The 23,543-nt window shown below is 47.2% G+C and overlaps 2 protein-coding genes across 5 annotated transcripts in view; one reads left to right on the forward strand and one right to left on the reverse strand.

Moving 5' to 3' along the window:
- FANCM (FA complementation group M) overlaps nucleotides 1-2,131 on the forward strand; it is a 54,299-nt gene extending 52,168 nt beyond the window's left edge. For both annotated transcript variants that reach the window (XM_083730479.1, XM_083730480.1), the window contains 3 exons: nucleotides 185-506; nucleotides 1,288-1,579; nucleotides 1,922-2,131. In XM_083730479.1, coding sequence (XP_083586605.1) covers nucleotides 185-506; nucleotides 1,288-1,579; nucleotides 1,922-2,036 — 729 coding nt within the window. In that variant the 3' untranslated portion in view covers nucleotides 2,037-2,131. The remainder of the gene's footprint in view (nucleotides 1-184; nucleotides 507-1,287; nucleotides 1,580-1,921) is intronic.
- Nucleotides 2,132-4,101: 1,970 nt separating this feature from the next.
- MIS18BP1 (MIS18 binding protein 1) lies at nucleotides 4,102-22,994 on the reverse strand. 3 transcript variants are annotated; one of them, XR_014561842.1, is made up of 17 exons: nucleotides 22,843-22,937; nucleotides 20,669-21,445; nucleotides 19,865-19,990; nucleotides 18,549-19,003; nucleotides 17,184-17,266; nucleotides 16,386-16,516; nucleotides 15,577-15,667; nucleotides 14,896-15,053; nucleotides 14,060-14,226; nucleotides 12,064-12,172; nucleotides 10,150-10,912; nucleotides 9,718-9,810; nucleotides 8,955-9,103; nucleotides 8,122-8,267; nucleotides 6,622-6,703; nucleotides 5,818-5,887; nucleotides 4,102-4,531 (listed from the first exon to the last, which is right to left on the reverse strand). XR_014561842.1 is itself a non-coding variant. In XM_083729483.1 (17 exons), the coding sequence occupies exons 2-17, from the start codon at nucleotides 21,288-21,290 to the stop codon at nucleotides 4,440-4,442; spliced, it is 3,411 nt and encodes a 1,136-aa protein (XP_083585609.1). In that variant the 5' UTR covers nucleotides 21,291-21,445; nucleotides 22,843-22,994; the 3' UTR covers nucleotides 4,102-4,439. The 3 variants fall into 3 exon arrangements, 1 of the variants encoding a protein (XP_083585609.1); XR_014561843.1 differs by having other exon boundaries at nucleotides 18,549-19,006; XM_083729483.1 differs by having other exon boundaries at nucleotides 9,647-9,810; nucleotides 18,549-19,006; nucleotides 22,843-22,994.
- Between the last annotated feature and the right edge of the window lie 549 nt (nucleotides 22,995-23,543).

The raw sequence follows: 23,543 nt of genomic DNA on the forward strand, positions 1-23,543 counted from the left end.
GAGTCTGGAAGCTCTTTGGAGGCAGGGACTGTGGTCTTGTGTCACCTGGGAAGCCCTGCAAGGCTCTGGGCTGCATTGGTAACGCACTATGAAGGGTGATGATAACGAAAGCTCAGCCTTCGCTTTCTCCTGCTCTGGCTGCTTTGCAGATGATGAGTGATGATTTCTCCTGTGATGTTTTCAGCCAGAAAGCTCTTTGGGGCACCTTACGGCTCTCTGCTCCCGGAAGAACCCGCCGCTGCCTCTCTGCGTTCTGGTTGACAGCCGTGAGATCTCCTCTGGGCCGGACGTCATTTCCACCCTGAAAGCTGTTCACGGAGTCAAGGTCCACGTTTGCTCACTGGGCAGCTGCGATTACGTTGTCAGCAGCCGGCTGGCCGTGGAGAGGAGATGCCAGGCGGAGCTGCTGAACCCGGCACACAGGAGCAGAGTGGTCCAGCGAGTGCAGCAGCTGAAGAGCAAGTTTGACAGGATCTGTGTGATTGTGGAGGAGAGAGTGAAAGCAGGTGGGTCTCCTGGCTTTGGCGGGTTTTCTCCTTGGGCATTTAGCATTTCAGCTTCCAGCTCTGCTGGCTGTGCCGTTTAGCGTTAAACAGAAAATGCAGCAGGTGCAGCACTGCAAATACGGGTGAGCAGAGATGGCCATTTAGGAGGTAGAAACATAACATGGTTGCACACAGGACCTTACAGGGAAGCTGGTAAACTGTGTTGTCCCACCAAGTGCTGAGTAGAATCTATCCCAGCTGCTTCTGATCAGGCACTGAAAGGCGATAAGGTTCTTCACTCCACTTTGAAGAATGAAGAGGCAACCAGGAACTGCACCTTTTTTGGTAGTGTAGGGATGATCAGGAACTTGTATCTGCCTACTTGGTTTCCACTCAACTCTCCTTCTGGGTGAAAGAGAAGAGAAAGATGGGTCCTGATTTTAAGGGTCTTCCTCTGCCCCCCTAGGCTGTGAAATGCTGTAACAGCTGACAACTTGCAGCAGCTGCTAAGGAGCTGAGAACACAACTGGCCCTTCTGCTAGAGATGGGATGGAGAGCGTGTGCTCATCCTCCAGGCTTTGCTGGACCAGGTCAACATCAGGGGTGAGGTTGAGTTAGCCCAAGAACACCCAGAGCGCCACAACTTCCCCACATCTCTGTGCTTAGCACATTGAAGCTGATCTCTTGCCACTTGGGGCATCAAGGAATGAAAGGCCACTGATAGTGAGAAATCTGGAAGCCTCTCCCAGGTGGCAGTGCAGGAGAAATGCCAACACCAAACTCTTGTTCTGTAAACTTCCAGGAGAAGCACGGAGAGTGTTCCACAGAACCCGGCACTATGACAGCCTCCTGTTGGCCTTCGTCCAGGCAGGAATCCGGGTGCTCTTCAGCTCCTGCCAAGAGGAGACGGCTGACTTGCTGAAGGAGCTGGCTTCGCTGGAGCAGCGGAAAGACGTGGCCATCCAAGTGCCCACAGAGGTGCAGGGGCACAGGCAAGATGCCCTCCGCTTCTACCTGAGCATTCCCTGCCTCAGCTACCCAGAGGCCCTGGCCTTGTGCCATTGCTTTCGCTCGGTGAAGGAAGCAGCCAACAGGTAGGGCTTGGGCAGGGCCTCGTCCTGACGGGCTGCATGCTCCCTCCTCAGCTTGTGATGGCCGATATCTGTTCAGGGACTCTGACCTCAGATAGCAGCCCCTGCCACATTCTTTGGGAGCAAATTCCTCAATGCAACTTGGTGTGTGAAACCAGAGCCATCCACTGCTGTTCTGAGCAGGCTGCTGGTCACTTGGCTCTTCCTCCTCCCCTTCCCCCTTCAGGCACATTGGAAGAAGCCTCCTGCGGCCCAAACGCACACCGTGTTTCTCCTGCTTGCTGCAGCAACTGCCTGCTGGCTTGCGATGGAGCTCAGCCTTCCTTTCTTCTTGCTCTTTCCCAGTTCCCCGGGCGAGATGGCAGCCCGCACCCGGATGAGCCAGCAGAAGGCAGAGAAGGTCCACCATTACACGCACTACGCCTTTGACGCCCAGATGCTGCCCGAGAAGGTCACGTGACCAACTGCAAATCACAAAGGGCACCCCTTTTTCAAAGACGCACTTTATTGTTACACCTCCTCGTTGTAAGATATGTAAATAAACTTCCGAACTCAGTGAGTTTCAGGCCAACATTTTCCTCTGGAGAAACCAGGCAGCTGCAAATGCAGCTTTTCCACAGGGGTTATTCTGAAATGGGTAGTTTATACATCTGTTGAAAAAACACCCTTCTCCATCTCAAGAACAGTGTTGCTGGAGCTCTTCTTCCTACCTCCTTACAAAACCAGATAGGCTTTGCTCTCCCTTCCCCTGGAGAAAGTGTTAAGAGTAAAGCTTAGTTCATTTTTAGCTGTTATGTAGAAAGCACATTCTTAAAAGCGGGGAGCCTGAGACCATCCACTTGGGTGAGGTTGATGGAAGTTGAAGTCCATCAACATGTGGAGGGCTGTGCCTTCATCACTAATCAAGCTAGACACTTGTAGGGATTTGCGGGGGCTGGAAAAGAGGGGTTGCAAGAATTTGCTAAGTGTATGGACTGCCCAGTGTCTGCTTTTGTCGGAAATCTATCCTATGCAAAAAAAAGTGGTCTCTTCTTTGCTCAATCATGGTATACGGCAGGTGGGGGGAACCTTTGCCCCCGTGCCGCCTGGTGAATTACATCAGCCCCAGAGGTTAGGGGCTAGGGATTCTGGGAGCTGTAATTCAGCACCATCTGGAGGGCTCAAAGGTTCCCCGCGTGCGCTATAAGGGGCAGGGGCTTCAGGAATTCTGTTTGGTGCTGACAGGCAGGTGGAAAGCAGGTAAGTTTCTAGGACTAACTGAACATGAGGCTCCTGTAGGGGAATAGTGGAATAAGAAAAGGAATTGTGAACAAGGCGATTAGGAGCATGCAAGTTGTTGCCTCGAAGAAAAAGGAACAAAAGTTGGGATTATGCATGCATAAATAGTCAAATTTTACACAGGTTGTAAAAACTTCAACGTAGTTCAGCCTTCTGATTTGTGTAACTCGGGTGATGATTTGCTGCCATCTTGTGGCATCCTATACTTTGGTGCTTTTGAAAAACTTGCCTGGGCCTTGCTTGTGGCAAGCTTAGGAGAAATCTGTCTTAAGCGTGGAGGTGGAATGGCTGAAAGCTGACTATTGACACCAACAGTAAAAGTTTGCTTCCCATCTAACCTGCAGATAGAAAGAATCTGGTCCAGAAATAAAGGTAAAGGACCCCTGGATGTTTAAGTCCAGTCAAAGGCGTCTATGGGGTTGTGGCGTTCATCTTGCTTTCAGGCCGAGGGAGCCGGCGTTTGTCCACAGACAGCTTTCCGGGTCATGTGGCCAGCAGGACTAAACTGCTTCTGGTGCAACAGAACACTGTGACGGAAACCAGAGCACACAAAAACGCCATTTACCTTCCCACCTCAGCGGTCCCTATTTATCTACTTGCACTTTGATGTGCTTTCGAACTGCTAGGTTGGCAGGAGCTGGGAAAGAGCGGCGGGAGCTCACCCCGTCATTGCGGGATTTGAACTGCCAACTTTCCAATTAGCAAGCCCAAAGGGCTCAGTGGTTTAGACCACAGTGCCAGCTGTGGAAATACACCAAATAAATAAACTGACCCATGAGATGGTAAAAGCTTGCAGCTCCATTTGTAATTTTAAAAATAATTCAATTGAGTAAACAGTACTTTTAATATACCAGACATGATTCTACATTAAACCAAGTTACACACAGCAACTTTGCATATGTAGAATGCCATTTCCCACCCCCCATTTTTTTCAATTCTTTCAAAAATCTCCACTCCTCACAATGACTTTACATCTCATGACACCCCACTTTCCATCACCATTGGGCCTCCACCCACCCTTAGAGAAGACAATGTCCTTTTACTTCCCAGAAAAGGCTGCTTGGCCTATTTCATTCTTAAATTTTAAGCTGCCAATTAAGATCTGCAACAGACATGCTGCGTACACACAGACAGTACAAAGGGTACACTCAACATTTCCAAAACACTTAAAAGCCACAGAGGAAACAGATTTAGTACAAAAATATATAAGCGCTATTCTTTGCTCTGTAAAGGAAACGTAAGCATCCTTTTGATATTAAATGCCACGTTTGGAAGTTTATTGTACAGTAACTTTTAAAAACATTATTTTGCTTCTTGAAGCCAAATAGTTCCCTGCAGCTGATGCCTCTCTGCATAAGACCCCTCCACCAGGAAAACAGAGCAACCACAAACAGCAGCAGTAGACATCTTTGTATTCTGAACACCAGAGCAGCACCTTAACACAGCTCCAGAAAGATGGAATGCAATACTCTAAAGCCATTTCGTAAGTCATAGAAATAAAGGCTTGAGAAACACTTTTGGCTTTGTGAAGGTGACTTGAGACCTGTTAGCAAACTGCCCTTTGCAGATGCAGGCAGGCGGCTGCCTACGTGGAAAAATACAAGTCCTCTTCTTCATCAGATAGCATCTCTTCATCCTCTTGGAAGAGCTGCCCCGCCCCAGCTGGAGCCAAGGTGTCTAGAGCAGGAGGAGAAAACCTGAGTTACCAGAAGGATCCCATTAGAGCAGGAGTGGCTAATCAATAGCATCCCTCCCCAGCTGCCCCTGATGACAGATCGTAGTCTAAAACATCTGGAGGATCCAAGGTTAGCCACGCCTGTGTTAGAGGCAGGATGGGCTCCAACGAGATTCTCTTTCAAGGTGAAACCTTTCCGCCAGCTCATGAAGAGACTGACTGATATTGGATGGAGAAGAAGTTCCAGGCAGTGAAAGGAGAGACTACTCCAAATCAACTGACATGGAAGGTGCCTTTTCAAGGCTGTGAATCCACAAGAATAGGAGCCTCTAATTTTGCTGCAAGCAATATTCATATGAATGTATCCAAGAGCAAGTTACAGACTTCAGCATCTAAATACTCCCTATACGGCCTGGGACCCTCGTACCTACGGGGCCGCCTCTCCTGGTATGTCCCACAGAGGAACTTACGGTCTTCAAACAAAAACATCTTGGAGGTCCCAGGCCACAGAGAGGTTAGGCTGGCCTCAACTAGAGCCAGGGCTTTTTCGGCTGTGGCTCCGATCTGGTGGAACGCTCTGTCACAAGAGACTAGCGCCCTGCGGGACTTGACATCTTTCTGCAGGGCAAGACAGAGCTGTTCCACCAGGCCTTTGGCCAAGGCACAGTCTGACCCCCTCCTTTGGCAATCTTCACAGAACTCTTGGCCAATGGTTGCCATTAATTTGATTTGAATTAATTTTATAATGAAATGATTTTAGAATGTTGTATTATTTTATTGTTGTTAGCCGCTCTGAGCCCGGCTTCGGCTGGGGAGGGTGGGATATAAATAAAAATTTATTATTATTATCATTAAATGTGTTCTTTGTGTAAAATTGGGAATTTATTTGGTCTAAGGCAATGCACTCAGAAATAGGACAGCAGCAGGAAATTGGTGCCTTGGTACAGTATTTAGGCACTGGCAGGTTCAGTGAGAGACTCATAGGCCCTGCTTCCTGCCCCTTCTCTCCACTTCCCTATTGGTACCTCTCAAGTGGGAAAATCTTTCCACACGAAGCCAGTGCAACTCCCTTCCTACAGCTGATAATGAAAATGGGACAAGGGCCTTGCGATCCACAGAGCAGCATAATCCACTTCCTCCAACAGGATGGAGACACCTGTCCGCCATGGGCTTCTCTGGTTGCTCCCTTAGTGCCAGCACACAGATAGCCAAGGGATCCCGAAACGCCAGACTCCTCTTTCTAGAGACCTGCCCCAAACAGTCCAGAGCAAGCAACAGTTATGCTCACCTTTGATATGCTCATCAAAGGCAAAGACGGTCGTTCTTCGAGAGTTGGGAGTGGTGAACACGGTCCCAGCCTGTGGAAACAGAGTAAACATTACTTCCTGTAGACTGAGGCTTCACAGAGAGGCTCGGAAACACCAGAGTGCTCAGAGCAGGGGCCAGCAAACTTTTTCAGCAGGGGGCTGGTCCACAGTCCCTCAGACCTTGGGGGGGGGGGCAGACTATATTTTTTGGGGGGGGGGGGGAATGAACGAATTCCGATGCCCCACAAATAACCCTGAGATGCATTTTAAATAAAAGGACACATTCTACTCATGTAAAAACATGCTGATTCCCAAACCGCCCACAGGCCGGATTTAGAGGGCGATTGGGCCGGATCCAGCCCCTTAGTTTGCCTACCCATGGCTCAGAGCCAGCACTAGGACAGAGCAGGGCATTTTCAGAGAGCTGAGCAGCCTTTGACATGTTCACTCCTTTTCTGTGCTTGTTATTGGCAAAAAATTGATGGAGCTTAAAGACAGGAAGTGGTGAGTTCTCCCCACACCAGGAGTTCGCCAGATCTGTCAAGCAAGACCACAAGAGTGCCCAGTGAACAGGGCAAAGGAGCACTTCCATGGAGTTCCCTCTCTTTATCCCATGATTGTAATAAGGGAAGTGTTGACATCATATCAGGATGACGGGCAGTATATAAACGTAATCAATACATAAAATAAGACAGCAAGGGCTTGCTCTGGTGAGTTTTGGGAACATTGCCTTTTCCTTTTGCTCTCAATGGAGCTTGGCGTGTGCTGCTCAAGTGGAATCGTACCTCTTTCTTCTTCACGTTGTGCCAGGTGCGCTCCTTGCCTTTGATGTTCCTTTGCAGATGGAACACGCGCTTTTCGTAGTTCCTAGAACACAAAACGATTTGTCCAGTGAGTTTCTAACCTGCCCTTCGCCACAAGATCTCTGGGCAGGATACAAAATAAACCCTAAAACAATAGCAACATAAATCAGTTTACAAAAGAAAGTAGTGGTGGGCGGAAATCCAAAATACAGTGCGGATCTTTAAAAGGCGGATTACTTCAACACTGCCCTGCAAAGGACCGAACAAGCAAATGGGTTTTTACCCGGCACCCGAAGGAGAAAAGCACCAGTGCTTCCAGAAGGACAGCTTTCTCCAAGACACGACTCCACCAACACAAAGAACGCCCTTTCCCACATCATGGCCTAACAGACACCTGCCAGTGGTGGAACAGCGAGGAGTGCCATCATCACCACCTCAAGGCATGGGCAGCCTGATGAAGGGAGTTGCTCCTTCAGTTATTTGGGTCCCCAGTCTTATAAGCCTTTATAGGTCAACACCAGCACCCTGAATTCAGCTCCAAAGCATATAGGCAGGCAATGTAAAAAGCCTTTTGGAATCCGTCTCAATGAGTTTTAATAACCACCCTAGAGTGCTTAGGCAGCTAGAACCTGCCCTAGTCTCCCTCCAGAAGGGAAAGAAAGCCTAAGAAGCAGCTGCAGGTCAGCAAGTGTTCATTTTTGCTACTTAAGAGGAGGCCTGGCTAGAAAGAGAAGGCAGGGCCATGGGGGCAGCTGTGCTCTCTTGCTGCCTTAAGACACTCCCCATCCCAAACCTGGCTTTGGGTTTAAAACTATGCGAGGGTTAGGTTCTGGGGTTTCACACACAAAGGCAAAATCACGGAATGGAAGACCCCAGTAACTGCCCAATGCCTTACCGGGCTCTGGGAAATTTGTGTAAGGTGTCTGGGAGATCTCACAAGAGCCTCTCTCATCTTTCCTTGCATGGTAGAGGACCTAAAAGCTCTTTCTGCAGCAGGAAAACCCAGTGCAGAAAGATTTCAGAGCCCCCTGCCTTGCTTGATGGGCTGTGGGAAGGTTGGGTGAGACCCCAGGGAGCCCTTCCTATTGTTCCCCCTCCGCAAAGCTGCAATTGCGTAAGTAAACCATGTATAAGTTGTGGGTCTACTATGCTCCCGTCTAGCAGCCACTTCTTAAAACCCCTTGCTCACCATCCCATAAGCCCCTCACTCACTGCCAACAGCACTTTCCAGCACAGCGGAAATCTCTTCTTGCTTGCCTTTCCCCCACCCCCTGCCACACGCCCAGTTCAATTCCAATTTATATGTCCATTTGGTCAAACCCTGCTATACGAGCGGCACATGCATGCTTGGATGTTGGACCCCTGGCTAGGAATCTTGAGGAAACTGGAATCTTGGAGTTGGGTGGGGTGCTCTTCCATGCTGGCCGTAGCAGGGAATTGCTTCACGCCCTTATCTTATGAGAAGCCACCTGTAGTACACACCTGTCCAGGGATTCCAGCATGCCAGGGCTGATGTGCTCACACTGAGGGGTCTTCACCAACGGAAAGATGGCCGAAGAGGGTGTGATGGGGTGGCTGTCTTTCAACTGGAAGACATCTTCCTCTGGGACGGTACGAAACTGTGGTAACTACAGATCACATCTTTGTTACGGCCCCCCATAAGACAAGGCCTGGCGGGCGCTGGAAGACTCTTCCTAACCCAACTCAGCTCCTCATTTGTCACCTACGGTGCTCTCTACCGACCACAAATGTTTTGGCGGTGGCTGACAGTTAAGCTCTGGGAGAGGAGGCTGGCGTTACAACCTCACACAAGCCATGCTGACAGCAATAGTGGCACGGGCAGACTGATGACCAGAGAACTACGGAAAGAGTCCAGACTGATGCTAAAACCTCAAGGGGACAATGCAGGTACACCGTGGAGTGAGGGGAAAGGAGAGGAAGGGCTCAAAAGGCCCGAGGAAAAGAGGAACACATAAGTGTGCTTCCTTTGATACCCAGAAGTCCCTTGGTAGAATCTATAGCCTTTGCAGGACTCCACAAAACTTTGATTGATTTCAGAAGCCAACCAAAATTTGTAGTCCTAATCAAAGCTGGCCTGGAGAGACAAGGTCTATCCAGACATCACACTGAGCTCTGGAGCATCTCTGAAGCCCAGCAGGAGCCCAGGGATGGACCCTTTCCCAGCTTCTGAGCATGGAAAGAGAGCAGGGAGCCTTCAACATGATGAGGGGGTGGGCAGTAAATTTATGGACCTGCCTAACAGATTGCACCCAGGAGCACTTTTTATTGCTTGGGATAAAAGGTGCAAAAGTTACCTTTGTGTTCCTGTTCTGAAAAGGGGTTGTAGCAAAGATGTCGTCGTGGTTGTCCTTCGGCATCTGTTCCAGGAAGTCCCGCATCTGCTGCTTTCTTTTCAGCGTTCCCACTTTTGCAACAACGGCCACTGGCTGCTTCACCCCCTCCTCTGCCAACAAGGGTGATACACAAAGAGAGCTGTCAGCTGGGCAGGGGGAAGGACCCACCTCAGAACATTCCCGCCACCCCTCTGAACCTTAGGTTTTCACTGTGGAGTTATATCCTCACCCTCTATTTGAACTGCAGCCTAAAAACATAGCTATGAGTTATGTATTGAGCTGGAGTTCTGCCCCTTGGCCCAGAATGTGGGTTTTACATACCACTTTAAAGGCAGAATTCACACAGATAGAACTCTCTCTCAACAGGTATAAACAGGCAAACACTCTCACCTACTGTTGCCACCCTGGCTCTTTTCTTCTCCTTACCCCTGCCCCTTCCTGATGTGTTCGGAGCGCACCTCCGTTCTCTCAAGGTCAGACTCAAAAATTAGTCCTTTCTCCTATTAAGCCACTTCCGGTGCCCCTCCTACATCCCCACAAGAACAAGCAAGCGGGAGAGGGGAGCAGACAATTGCTGGCTCTTGCAGGGGCTTCTGCTGGCCTCTGCATCTGCTCCCGGAGCCTGGGAGACAGGCACAAGGCCCGTCCTGTACCTCTTTCTTCCTTTCTCCGCTTGGTGGTCCTCTTTGGGGCCCGCTTGTGGTTTTCCTGCTCTTCCATGTACCTTTGCTGGCATTCTTCAACAGATCGTGTCCCCACAGCCGTTGACACAAGCAGCCAGAAGTCGCTCTTGTGTTTGGGCAAAGAAGCCAAAGCCCTGCAAAACACAGAAGACCCAGTGAAGCTCAAGCCCACCGTTGCTCTTTGACTCCTGTTTCAATTCCTAAAGGAGGCCTTGCAAGCCGACATCAGACAGGAGAAAAGGTAGGAATTTCCAGAGAGAGGCGAGGAGGGAGAGCAGCGGGAGTGAAGTGAGCACAGCACACGATGAGCACCGAGAGGATGAGGGCAGGAAGGTTTGGAAATTAGGGATCTGCGGGCTTCACTATTCTTGCACTGGAGGAGCAGCCGAAACCGGAACTGGGAGGAGCTTTCATTGCATAGCTCTGGGGGGGGGGGGGGTGGAGCTTAATTCTTACCAAAGACCACCACTTACCTGTGTAGTTTCTGCAGTTCCTTTTCAGTCCAATCTTCGTTAACATCTGGGAAAGAATCCCCACCCTTCCCTAGCAGCTTCTTCCCAGGCGTCTTTCGGGGAAAAGCCAAGGACCTGGCAGTATTAGAAATTTCACTGTTGGCTCTTTGGGCCTTCAAGTTTTCCCTTTTCACTTGAAACTCTTTAACACTCGTTTCACTTTCGGACTCGGATTCAGGGCTGTACTTCCTGAACTTTGCAGTCCTTCTGAGTGACCCCTGAGTACTGCTAGCCAAGTCTGGAGAAGTTGGCTCTTCCAACTTGTTTTGCTTCCCAGAGGGCTGAGCAACCCTCCGCTTTCTGCTTTGAGAATGGGCTGGAGGAGACTCTGACCCTCTTGGCAGCTGCTTCCTCGTCTCACTTTGCTGTCTGTTGGATGGCCCTCTTTTGACAGTGGGCTGGACCTTCCTCCGGATACACTGCATTTCTTCGCTAGATTCATCTTCGCTTGGCATGGAGCTTTCGGCTACACATCTTTGGTAGCAATTTGCTTTCGCTCCCTGCGCCAGCACGTTTTGTTTCCTCCTGGGCTGGCTGCTTTTTCTGGAGGCCTTTTCATGCAGCTTTTTATAGTTCAGTGGCGTCAGGGTAACAACAGCCTTCTTCTTGCGAGCGTCAGCGATCGTGGCTTCATAGTCGCTTTCTTCAGAGTCAGAAATAAAGCGCCAGGCATTTTGCTTCTTGGCAGGCTCAGTTTGTCTGGTGGTTTCAGGTCTTGTTCTTCCTAGGGAAAGCAAAACAAAGATTCTCAATAGACTCATAGAATCTCTGATTTGGAAATGGTGCTCAAATCTTAATCCAAACTCTTGCACAGTGAAGCTAAATGAGACACCCATCATGCAACAGAATTTCTCTCCATGGGCAAGACAGAAGTGCAATGGAGGCAACACCGATAAAGCTGAAGCAGTAACTGGATGGATGGAAACCATTTTGTAAATAAAACTGGAAGTCTGACAGTCCAACTGTCTTCCCATCAGAGAAAAACAGAGATCAAAAGCAGAATGCCTTGGCACAACCCCTGCGTTGGGAGATAAACAAAATGCTTTCAGGTCCAGCCCACCCATATCAACACCGCAATTAAAGGCAGATTGTGGAGATGTCACACCAGACAGCACAAGAGCTCAGCCTCCTACAAACAGCTTGAGGCAATCCAGATTTTACAAGGACGACAAACACAAACGCGCACACATTTCCCACCCCAAGCACTAGCCAATCTGACCTGAGCAAAAAACCTTCCTAACCCCCTAGGAAGTTATTTGGCCCTCAGCACGAGCAGAATTCTTCCTCCGGGGACATTTTGCCAAGCTTGAAGCAACTCACTGTTGGCCTTCTGTGGCTCAAGGTCTTAGTAGACCCCAATCAAAGTACAGTGGTACCTCTGGATGCGAACGGGATCCATTCCGGAGACCCGTTCGCAACATGAAAAGAGTTTAACCACGCATGCGTGGGTTGCGATTCGCCGCTTCTGCGCATGCGGCAAAACCCGGAAGTAACCCTTTCCGGTAATTCCGGGTCGCCGTGGGACGTAACCTGAAAAAACGTAACATGAGGTATGACTGTATAAGTCAACAGTGTGATGCAGCAGCAAAAAAAGGATATTCTAAGCTGCATCTTCAGACGTCTAATGTCCTGATCAAGGGAAGTCATAGCTCTATTTTGCCTTGGTCAGGCCACAACTGCAGTCCTGTGTCCAGTTGTGGGAGCCACAATTTAAGAAGGATGTTGACAAGCTGGAGGTTTGTAAGCAGAGGTTCGATAGCCACCTGTCATGGATGTTTGAGGTTCCTGCATTGCAGGGGGTTGGACTAGATGACTCTCAGGGTTCCTTCCAATTCTACAGTTCTATGATTCAAGGACAGGGTGCACTCTTTTTACCTTTTGCATGGCTTGGAGGTACTTCTTCACAAGCCTTCAAGCTATCCTCTCTGTTTTCCACGTGGGATGTGATGTTGCGCCTGTCCTGACGTCGTGCGCTGCTCACTGTCTTGAGAAACAAGGCAATGAACATAAGCAAAGGGAGATAGGAATCTTCACACAAAGACTCCACATGCAACAGACGCTTTATCTGGGTTAGGTTAGGAAGGCATTAAGGCTGTCTTCCATGAACAGCTAGTTACAAAATTACAAACGTTTTAATCAGTGAAAGAGACAGAGAGTGACCTTTGACCTTGCATATACAGCCAGAATCCCACTACGAATATATATATTCCCATGGAGCCGTAGGATCTCAAACTGACCTTGGGAGCCAGTCAAAGTTTGTGGTCATTACCAAATTTATTTCGAAGCAAGAGGATCTTATCTCATTTTTAATATAGTTCTTCATGTTACAAAAGAGAAATACATACATAAGAATATCAGAAGGTGTTACTACCACCCTGAGATCTATGGGTATAGGGTGGAATACAAATTTAACAAATAATAATAATAATAATAATAATAATAATAATAATAATAATAACTACCAAAAACTTTCTCCTTTACAGAGCAAACTTAACCCAGGCCCCACATTGCAAGGTGAAATACAAAATGTGACAATACAATTAATATAAACATAATAAGCTGTCAAAAGCAGCATCTCATCCATTACCCTGAGCTTCAGAGATCTCTGAAACTCTGAGGTCAGGGATGAAGCCTGATGAGGCCTCAGGAGAATGCAAGATCAGGCAGATCTGCTCTCCCAGTGGATTTGTGTCTTGCACTAAAGGGCCCTTGCCATAGCTGTTGTTTCCTTTTTTAAAGGGAAATTCCCTTATTCTGAATAGGATTCCTCGCAAGAAAAGGTTGACAGCTATGGCCCTTGCACCCACCACCAAACCCAGACACTCTCAACTTCCCAGCATTTTATTTGTGAAAGTCTTTCTGGATCATAAACCATCAGGTTAAAACACTAAAAAGCATTAGTAGTAGTAGTAAAGTTGAGCATAGAGAGGCAATTTTAATCTGTTTTAATATCTTAACTTTTGTATGTTTTGAAGCAGGGTTGTAAATTTTTCTTGATTTTGCTGTTTTATCTTTCATAAACCGCTCTGAGACTTTTTAAAACCAAGCAGTGTATGCAATGACTGCCGCACAGATGTTACTAGCCCAGAGATGGAAAGAAGACAAAGTCCCTACCAGAGAAGAATAGCAAACTAAGCTGTTGGACTCTGCCGAGATGGCAAAACTGACCGGAAGGCTCAGGAACCAAGAAGACAAAAACTTCAAGAAAGATTGGGTGGAAATTATAATTTATTTAGGATACCACTGTAAGCAGATGAAAACATGAGTAGGATTCTAATAACCCTTGTAATGTAACAAATATTATGGACAATATGGAGAGATATAAAATATGGATGAGATAATATGCAGTGGAAAATGTTGACAATAGAAGGGATGGTGGGAAGATTGGAGAGATTCCGAGAAATCTCTAAGTATGGATATATATTTGGTATTGTTATAACTTTAACGCTTGTAAAATCAAACAAAAATTATTATTTGAAAAAACAAGCAGTGTATGAAGTTTATGAAATAATAATAAAAGACAAGCTAGGAAATTCCCTTCTATAGTCTAAATGTGTTTGTGGGAAGGGGCTTATTGGTTTCTCTTTATTATGTACTGTACAGTGGTACCTCGGGTTACAGATGCTTCAGGTTACAGACACCGCTAACCCAGAAATAGTACCTCGGGTTAAGTGTGTATTTTCATGCTGTGACCCACCCTGCGCTATTCGGACAAAGGGTGGTACACAAATGTAATTAATAATAATCCAAAGCTTATCACTCTCCATCTCCCGAGAGTCCAGAACCCACAGAATTACTCTACTGCATGAAAACCGTTAAAGTCTCCAGTCATTCCAGAAAAGGGTTAACTGTGAGGAGAGTGGAATCTTACAGGAGTCAAATAGTTGGTGCCCGTTTTGGTCACAGTGACATTCAGCGCCTGATCGACAAGCATCCTTTCCCCACACCAGAACTGCATAGGGGGCTTAACCTGCCGGCCGCTGCGGGTGCAACTTCTGTCAGTTCTTCCGTTCTGCAGAGATGTTTGTGGCTGCACACCTGTCAAGACACAAAAAGGCTCCCTTCAACAACAGCTTTCTTCCCTTGAGTCGGAGGAGCTGCAGAACTGAATCCAGCTCCAAATCGACCACCCTGTTTGCTTAAGGCAGCTTCTGTGTCAAGCAGCCGACTCAGTCAGCATCCATGGGGAAAGCAAAGAAGCTACCCTGGGCTTATTTAGAAAGGATAATATAAAAAGAAGGTTTTCTGCATTTTTAGCAACCACCATCTGAACAATCTGTGTGCTCTGCTTGGCTTAAGAAGTGCTCTCCCGGGCATTTCTCTCTCCTTCAAAGACCCATGGAATGTACACTCCTGACCAGGGGCAACCTCCTTGAAAGAACAACTCCATAACCAGTTATGCCAATAGGCAAAGATACCTTATGGAACAGTCAAATGGTTGCATGTCTCCTATCCCTTAGTGGGCCCTGGGACAACAATCCAGCAAGAAAGAAGGCAGAGGCTGAAGGAAGGCCATCCCTGACCCAAGCCACAGGCCGAGGCCTCCGTTTTTAGATAACCAAGTACTGGGGTGGGGGTGGGGGGGAGGGAGACCCAGCTATGATAATACATGCTCAAAAACAAGTGAATATTATTATTGATCCATCAATCAATAAAAATATTGGGCTCTTAATGCCCTCTGAGGCCTAACAAAAGAATAACACCTACCGAGCTTGCTATTACTTTGCAGTGTTGCCACGTAAGTGGCGTTTTTCGTTCTAGATTTTCTCCCAACTTTTCTGGGCATGTCTTCGAAGCCCTCCATCTCCACAGGGTCCTCCCTTTCATTGCTATCCATGCTTGCAGCGAAGGCTCTCTGTTCTTTCCTAGCATCGAGAGGTTTTGTTGAAAAGAAGGATTAATTCACTGAATCTCTTAAGGACCTTTCGTGGATACAAAACCTCTATGAAACATTTAAAAAACCACTGGCATCGTCAATTAACCTGCAGCAGCTGCTTTCTGACGCCGTTTGCCTCAGGCCCTAGAGCAGCAGACTTGGCTGCCCACAAAATGCCCAGAGCTTGTTGTTCCCCTTTCGCACAGAGCAAAGGCACAACCCCCACCCTACCCCAGACCCATGGAAGCGTCCTAGGCAACTGGCAGCAGAATCACTCTGTAAAGAAACTGGATCAGAGAAGAGGGATTGAATAGGTTGTCGGAAGCCACATGCAAAATACGTATTGGCAGAGCGTCTGCTGTGCCAATGACATCCCCAGGGAGGGCCCTTTCTTGAAATCCAGGAGAGGCATGGCCAGCCAGCAGACACAACACTGAGCTAGAGAAACCAGGGGTCTGACTTGGAACAAAGCAGCTTTCTATGGCACAAATATTATTTTCAGTGGCATTTACCTCCTCAGGAAACGAAGAAAATCCTCAACATACATTTTCCAGTTTTGTGGAATTCCAGATTCAAACCTCTTTATGAATTTAGCTGGCATTCCTGTTTGAGGCAAGGTATGTATTAGAGTAAAAAGAAAACCTTATGTGTCAGTTGTCAGAAACATTTGGCAGAACCAAACACAGATGGCATTCCATTTTCTAAAATGCCTCAAGAAAATCCTTAAAATTTAAAGCATCTTGTACTGGGAGCAGGAAACACGTAAAGGTCAGCAAAGGACGCAGGTTAAATGTGATGAGCATGAAGGTCTGGGCAGATTCTTATAAACTAGAATTTATAAGAATTCTTAATTTTCCACACACCCAGTTTTGGGAGTGGAGTAAGTTTAAGCTGTCGTGAAACTCAGATTAGAATTTTGTAGTACAGCACCATTAGAGGTGTGTACCTTTCAATGTCATTGGCTTATGCACACCACATGAGACCCCCTGTGGCCCAGGACAAGAGGGGAAGTGGCATTCTACTGCCTTCCCACCAGTGTAACAGCCCAGCTCCTACCACTCTCAAGGGAGGAAGGTAAAGTCACATTGTGCGTCACCCAAGACCTGAAAGCCTGGCAGACTGCAGCAATTTGGCAGATTTGGCATCAAAATAGGCCAGCTGAACCTGCGGCAGCAGAGACTGGAGGTCCAGTCCACATGCTGAAGAAAGCTCAGCATCCCTGGAGAGAGCAGAGGGTGAAATCCCCGCCCCCACCCCGCCCACTGAGGAAACCTATCTGAATCCCAGTCTGTCCTCTTCTTTCTCAGTCAAGTTATCATACCTTCTTTCTTCATGGTGCTTGCGTCAATGCACCCTTCTAACTTGTAGACGTTTCCAGATGAAGTTTTAACTTTGTTGGGTGCCATTCGTTCCACAATGGCATTGCTATGCCAGTAAACACCGTTCATATCCCTGAAACCAAAGGGAGAGGACATAACAAACAAGTGCTCTGTGGTTAGCTAACAGAGAACCTAAGGAAAAACTGAAAACCACCCCAAGTCACAAGTAACAAAAGTGAATCAAGGCCTTCATTAGCTACTGGGCTTTTTATCTAATTGGCATGCAAGACTGTATGCAGAATTGAGGTTAGATAGACTGGGAAGCCAGAGTTGGTAAATTCTAGTGAACAGATGTACAGGAGAGAGATACCATATTCTCTTAGAAGGGAATTCAGCTTGTATCCATAGCCAGTCTGCAATGCTGCAATAATTCAGTCTGGATTATTTTTCGTTTGCTTCAATATGAGCTCATATGGTTTATTCCGTTTTTGAGGACGGTGGCCAAGTCATCTCTCTCCAAAAGCAGCCCCCTAGCTGTCAAACCACCCAGAACTAGAAACAGGTACTCCCAGCCACCGAGCCTTCAGAGCCAATGCTGCATCTGGCAGAAGCCCCCTTCCCATCTGCAACCAGAACTCAGCTGCTGGCTCTGACATTACAAACAAAAGCAGCAACCACTCACACCCTCTTCCTTCTTCCTAATACTAGTCCTTGGGGCCACCCAATGCAATCGAGAAGCAGATTCTAGTGCTACGCAAACAAAATACATCTGAACATAGCTGAGAAGTGAAGTTGCTTGCCTTCTTTTTCCTTCCAGGCACACAGCGGTATTGTTATTGATCGCCTTGATTCTCCATCCACTGAGGCAGACCATCTGTTGTTCCTTTACAAAGTTAGGGAAACCGTTAAGGGCCACAATTATTTCTACAGAGTTCGATAAACCGAAAGCTGGAATTTAAGCACACCATTGGGAAAACAGTAGCGGCCTAATCACATGCTCCCTTCATGTCCTGGTATTTAAATACGACATTGGCATTTCAGTGCCAACAAGGCTTGGCCTCAGATACAAAGGACTGTATCCCATGTTAGCTCAAATACCTCCACTTCTGCAAGGGAACTTCTCCCTTCCTTGTTCAGGGGTTACCCCAGCCCTCCAGAGCAAAAAGAGGGGCACAGGAAGAGGTGAGGGAGGGAAAATTCCACTGCACAAGCAAAAGTTGTTACCCTAATGGGATGACTTCATTGATTATAACCCTCTGGCTTTGTAGAGTCAAGAGCACGCAGTTTGGGCCAGTATGTCGCATTTAGAGGCCAGAGTGCATGAGCACCTGCATCATCCTACATCTCATGTGCATGCAAAAGTGTTTGGCTTCTGGTACTAGAATGAACCTGGGAGCAGCAGCCTTCACTCGTGAGCTCCCTTGATAAAAGTAGCACTGAAATGAACAGGGAATCTATTACTGTACAGTAAGCCTTCAAAATACACAAGAGGTTACATCCCAGGGACCACTGCTAAAGTCAAAATCACATGTAGTCTAAACCCATTGGGTTTTTTGGAGGGTGAGACTGCCAGAGTCATTTTTCCTGGAAACCCACCCCCTTCCCATCCCTTTTAATTAGGTTTTTTTTATTGCCACACACATGTAAGTTGTGGGCTTCCTGTATTACAGAAATTTATAAACCATCACCGAACAAGTCATTCACAGAAAAACAGATCTATTCAAAATAAATTTCCCAGAGATTCACCAACGCCCTTTTAGAATGTGGCTCTTTGGGGGGGGGGGGGTTTGAGTTGAGTTATCGTATTTGGTTTGATTTTATATATTGTGGTCTTGATCGTGAGCTGCCCTGAGACCTCCGGGTATAGGGCGGTGTATTATTGAATAAATAATAATAAAAAAATCATGCTACTTGTTTATCAATTTCACAACATTTAAATGTGAAAGTGTCTACAGAGCTATAGTTTCGTTTTATAGAAAACATTATGCATTTCATGTACACTCAATTTGGCAGCTTTGCTGTCATCACTGATTAACCATGCACATAATCTAAATCAAGCAGGGTGCTTACTGAGCCATTCAGACCTCCCCCTTCTCATTAAGAGCACCTGAACTTAAACCACCACCAAAAATGCTTTTGATTGTGAATAAGAGACAACCTCCTACCTCCTCGTTTGTGTCATCACTGCTTGAATTTGCCCCCACTTGTTTTTGTTTCCTTGGTATTTGGACTTTTGGAGTAGCAAAAATAATATCGCACAAACGTTGGGGAAGCGTCAGAGGCCCAGCCTTCAACTCCTGCTGCCCTCTTGGGGCAGGTTTCTGATTGGACTGATGTGATGTTCTTCCTTCTTCAGGAAGTCTTCCAGGTTCCGTTTCTTCCAAGGTTTCCCCAGGCTTAACAAGATCAAAGCTCATGTCTGTAACATTCACTCCCATGCTAAAAGTTTCGTTGTCCAATTCAACCGGTTCCACAATAAATTCATCATCCTCACTGGCAGGAGTGTTTAGACAATCTTCATTAAGATTATTTAGTTTTTTGGGTGAACTGGATACAGTTAAAGGTTGCTTCACTGCTGGTGAAGGAGGGACATTTTGCTTGGTTTGGTAAGATGAAGCATCTACTACACAGAACACAAGAACAACTCAATTGTTATCTGACATCTCAGTCTTCATTAGCACATTCACACAGCCACAATTTTGTCTGCTATCGTTATGCTATTTGCTTTAATCAGTACAAGTCTCTCTCCAAATGGACCACACTGTACAGGCTTCTCTTGAACATCTCATCATGAAAGGGACAAAACCCACTGGTAGAGGACACACTTTACAAGTTCCAGATTCAATCCCCAGCACCTCAAGGAATTTACTACTTAAACTTTTAAAAAATCCAGCCTCTTGGCATTCAGAGCTTCAGCAGCTTCCAACAATATATTTTTATACCTTTTATAAAAAGTACACACTAAAAATGGCAACATTATCTTCCCCACGTAAAACTAGAAAACACCCCTCTATTCCACCAGAATTAGGGGCTGTGGAGGTGTCAAGACAGGTGAATGGAAGCAGTGATGGAATTAAAGCACGACCCCAACCACTTGGCATTTCGTTATTTGTGATGTCAGCTGGCTTAGATAACTGTCAACCCTTTTGCTCCACCAATGAGTCATGCAATCGGGTTAGGAAGCTGTGATTATTGCCATTTTAAAAATCAGAGACCTTAAACAACTGCCAAATCATATTCGAGTGCTGACTACATGGTACCTTTTGAAGCTTGATGGGAGGATAACTAGAGCAATCTTTCATTGTAATGCTTCACAAACTGAATCTTAAAGGCATCAAAGAATGACTCTGGTCAGTAGTTCTCATGCAACTGCAAAGTGCTTCCTTCCTTCAGTGTACCCCAGGTGTTTCTGTTGCAGACTGAAAGAGTAAGCATTCCTGGGACAAACATACAGCCTGTTGTGATTTCTGTGGAGAAGTACCTTTTTCCAATGGTTTCTGCTGCAGCTTCTGCTTTACACGTGAGAAAAATTTGTGAGGGGATTCCAAAACTGGAGGGCTCATTACTGCAGAACAAACATTTTTGTTCTTTGCAATATGGCTGGGCACTGAAATGGGAAAGACAAGAGAAGGATTTTAACAAAGGTATATCAGCAGCCTCTGGATTATGGGTTAGAAATAATGTGCATTCCACAAGGCTCTCTGTTTAAATTTGCACAACATATAACCTCAAGCAGTGGGAAACTACTCTCACTGAGGAAACTTAGATACGTTTCTGAGGGATCCCAGAGCTACTTAGAACCTAGCTGAAAAACGCTAGTTTACAACTTCTATTTATTTTGAGTTAGCTGACCAAGCTACTCCCCCCAACACCCACAGAGAAAAATCCGTTGTACTGTTGGCAAGCTGTCTTTGCTTGAATAGTTGCCAATAGCCTCCATAGGTGCCTTAAACGAAGTCAGACTTTCCGCCACTGAGCTACAGCCCTTCCCCAAGGGCAGACCTTTCTGCAGAGTTGGTGGTGGGAGATAAAATTATTCAAGCCTGTGTTACAGCAGATGATTGCATGCACAACAGGACTGTGACTGGAGTGAAGAACATAAGGAGCAAGAAGTATAGTACAGTAGGGCGGAAGGAGCCAAAGGTTAAAGGTAATCAACGAAATGGAAACAGGAGGTTTGCCCAATGGTAAGAGGTGAAGGGCCATGTTTGCAACTACACCCCAAACATCTAAACATGAAGCTTCTGTTAAGCAACATTTTCTAAGAGGAAATGATAAAGCAAACCTTGTTCTTCCCTGGCCTTTCCAAGGGGCTCCTCAGCCAGCCTCTCCTTTGGCTTATCATCTTCAGCCGTGGATTTTTTGCCTTGTCTTCCCAAAGGGGCAAGATGCCTTTCAGGAGTGAGGATATAATCTGTGGTAATGTCTACATTTAACAATTTCTTTTCTTGAGACAACGTCTGCTGTTTAGCAAGAGCTGCCCTGGTCTTCATTCTTGCGAAGACTTTTGCTGGAGACTCCAGGGATAATTGCCCGCAAGCTTTACGTTTCAGGGCCGCATTCCCTGTCGGTGGCACAGCTTCCGGTTTCGGACAAGAGGCAAGCGGATTCAGTTGTCCTTCAGAAACTGGCTTTATCTCGCTGAGGTCAAGGAATTCTTTAGCATGAGTACCACCAGCTATTAAAGTGGACTGGAAAACGTTTCCTCTTTTGCCACCTTTTCCCAAGCAAAGATTTTGGCCGGCAGGAACCCCTGAAGGCCAAGTAGCTTTCTTCATTGCTGAAGCAGGAACGCAATCCCCTTGAAATTTCCCAAAATCCTTTAACGGCGTACCTCCAGGGATGTTGCTTAGGAGAACACCTTTCAAAGACATTTCTCTTCTTCTAGGAGAAGGAAGTGGGGACATGGCTGTACCCTTAAAAGATCAAGGGATTCCAATCATCTCAATAAAACAGGCATTGCGTCAAAAGTAAATGCATTAAGGCCCATTTATGTAGGTGTCTTTTTTTAATCACGTAAAAAAGAGGATTTGAGTGTGTCTACTTTTTCTTCGCATCCTACCTGCAAAAGAAGCATAATTGTTTTTGTTTTTATTAATGGTCACACAAGAAAGAGTAATATTGTTTCTATCATAGCTATTGGGCAACATGGGCTTGGTGACAATGAAAAACCAATGGCTACTGTCAGTTATATTTCAAAATATCATGCAATTGTTTTAAAGTCCCTCACATTCAGTGCAAAGAAATTGCATCAAAATTTGTAGGCTACACCGAACATTACACGCTTGTTTTGGTCCTAATGAAAATGACTGTCCCATCATGATAGGCTGTTTTCCCCCCAGTATGTCCACTATCAAAGTGCTTCTGAAGGCAGCACCAAGAGAATCAAGTCTTTTTGTCTTAATAATTTCAGCGGCACCTTAAAGACCAACGTACGTATAAGCTTTCTAGGTATGAGCTTTTGTGTGCATACACACTTCTTCAGATACTCTGAAGCAGGGATCGCTTCAGAGGGATCGCTGAAACAAAAAAATCCCTTCCAGTAGCACCTTAAAGACCAACTAAGTTAGTTCTTGGTATGAGCTTTCGTGTGCATGCACACTTCTTCAGATAAACCTTGCTGGCCCTGGTAGGACCAACTTGATCATTTGATGTCTACTGACTGGGTTGTTTTTCCCCCTCCCTAAGATGACCCCTGAATTTTTGAATTTGATTTTGATGCTGCCTTTTACGTTGTTTTTAAGTCTCATTTTCATGTTTTGTATTTGCTGTTAGCAGCCCTGAAGCCGGTTTTTAAACCGGGAAGGGAGGGGTATAAATAAAACTTTATTATTACAGCGGTACCTCGGGTTAAGTACTTAATTCGTTCCGGAGGTCCGTTCTTAACCTGAAGCACCACTTTAGCTAATGGGGCCTCCTGCTGCTGCCGTGCCGCTGCGTGATTTCTGTTCTCATCCTGAAGCAAAGTTCTTAACCTGAGGTACTATTTCTGGGTTAGCGGAGTCTGTAACCTGAAGCGTCTGTAAGCCGAGGTACCACTGTATTTATTATTATAACTGTTGATGACTGCTAAGGATGGCAGTTGGTTCCACAGGGAAGGAACTAATAATAATAAAAATAATAATGTAATAATAGTAATGATGATGATGTTATTATTTATACCCTGCCTAAACTTCTGGGGGACCAAGAGGCCTGTCCGTTTTCTTTCATTCCCCCTCCCGTCCGCTCCTGCGAGGTAGGCAGCCAGGCAGGCAGGCGGCCCTTCCTCCCCCCCCCCCCCAGCCCCTCTTCCCTCCGCGGCCTTCGGCTCGGGAGCACCTCGGCCCCGAACTCGGCGGGACTCGAGGGGTCTACTCTGAGGAGGAGCTGGGCCGGCGCCGCCGCCGCTTCCCTCAGGCCGCCTTCGCCTTCCCGCCTGTCCGCCCCTGAGGAGGCGCCTGGAGGCCCCAACTCACTCACCCCCCGACCCGCGCCGCGTCTCCCCTCAGCCGACGACCGTTGCCCGCGGCCAGCTTCGAATCCGGCGCCCACGACGCCGATTGGCTCCCCTGGCGCGAGGCGGCGGAAGCGGAAGCCCCCCGGCGGCCATGTTGGAACCTGGCGCTCCGGACGCCGAGGGGAGGCGCGGGACCGGGCGCGCATGCGTATATTGCCTTTCTGGGCGGTGGGCGGGGCTGAGCGGGTGCCTCGGCTTTCGCTCGCTGGCTCTCCCCCCCCCCCGTGGAACGTTTGGGTGGTTCAGGCGGAGAGGCGGCCTGGGAGCGCCCTGTCCCCCCCGCGCGTTGCTGGGCGATGGTCCCGCCCGGAGGAGGCGCCGCGTGCGCCTTGCAAGGAGCGCCTCGCCCGCTGGCATTGGAGACCAGCCAGCTGGATCGGGCGGGGGGGGGGGGGCGCTGCCAGGGCAGCAGAGCAGAGCCAGCATGTCTGGGACCCACCCACAGCCCTCCTCCGTGAATTCGCCCAAGCCTCAGATATATACACACCTCATATTATTATTATTATACTATAACCTGGCCTTTGGCTTGGAGCCAATTTGATTCCCTCCCTCCCCCCCCCTCTCTTTTTTCTCTCTTTCTTTCCTTTCTCCTCCTGCGATGAGGCTACATTTTAATATTTTAATGTTCCATTATTTTAATGTATTTTATTTTTGTTTTTAAGTT

The sequence above is a fragment of the Podarcis gaigeae genome, assembly GCF_964106915.1.
Source record: "Podarcis gaigeae genome assembly, chromosome: 1".
Classification (NCBI taxonomy): domain Eukaryota; kingdom Metazoa; phylum Chordata; class Lepidosauria; order Squamata; family Lacertidae; genus Podarcis; species Podarcis gaigeae.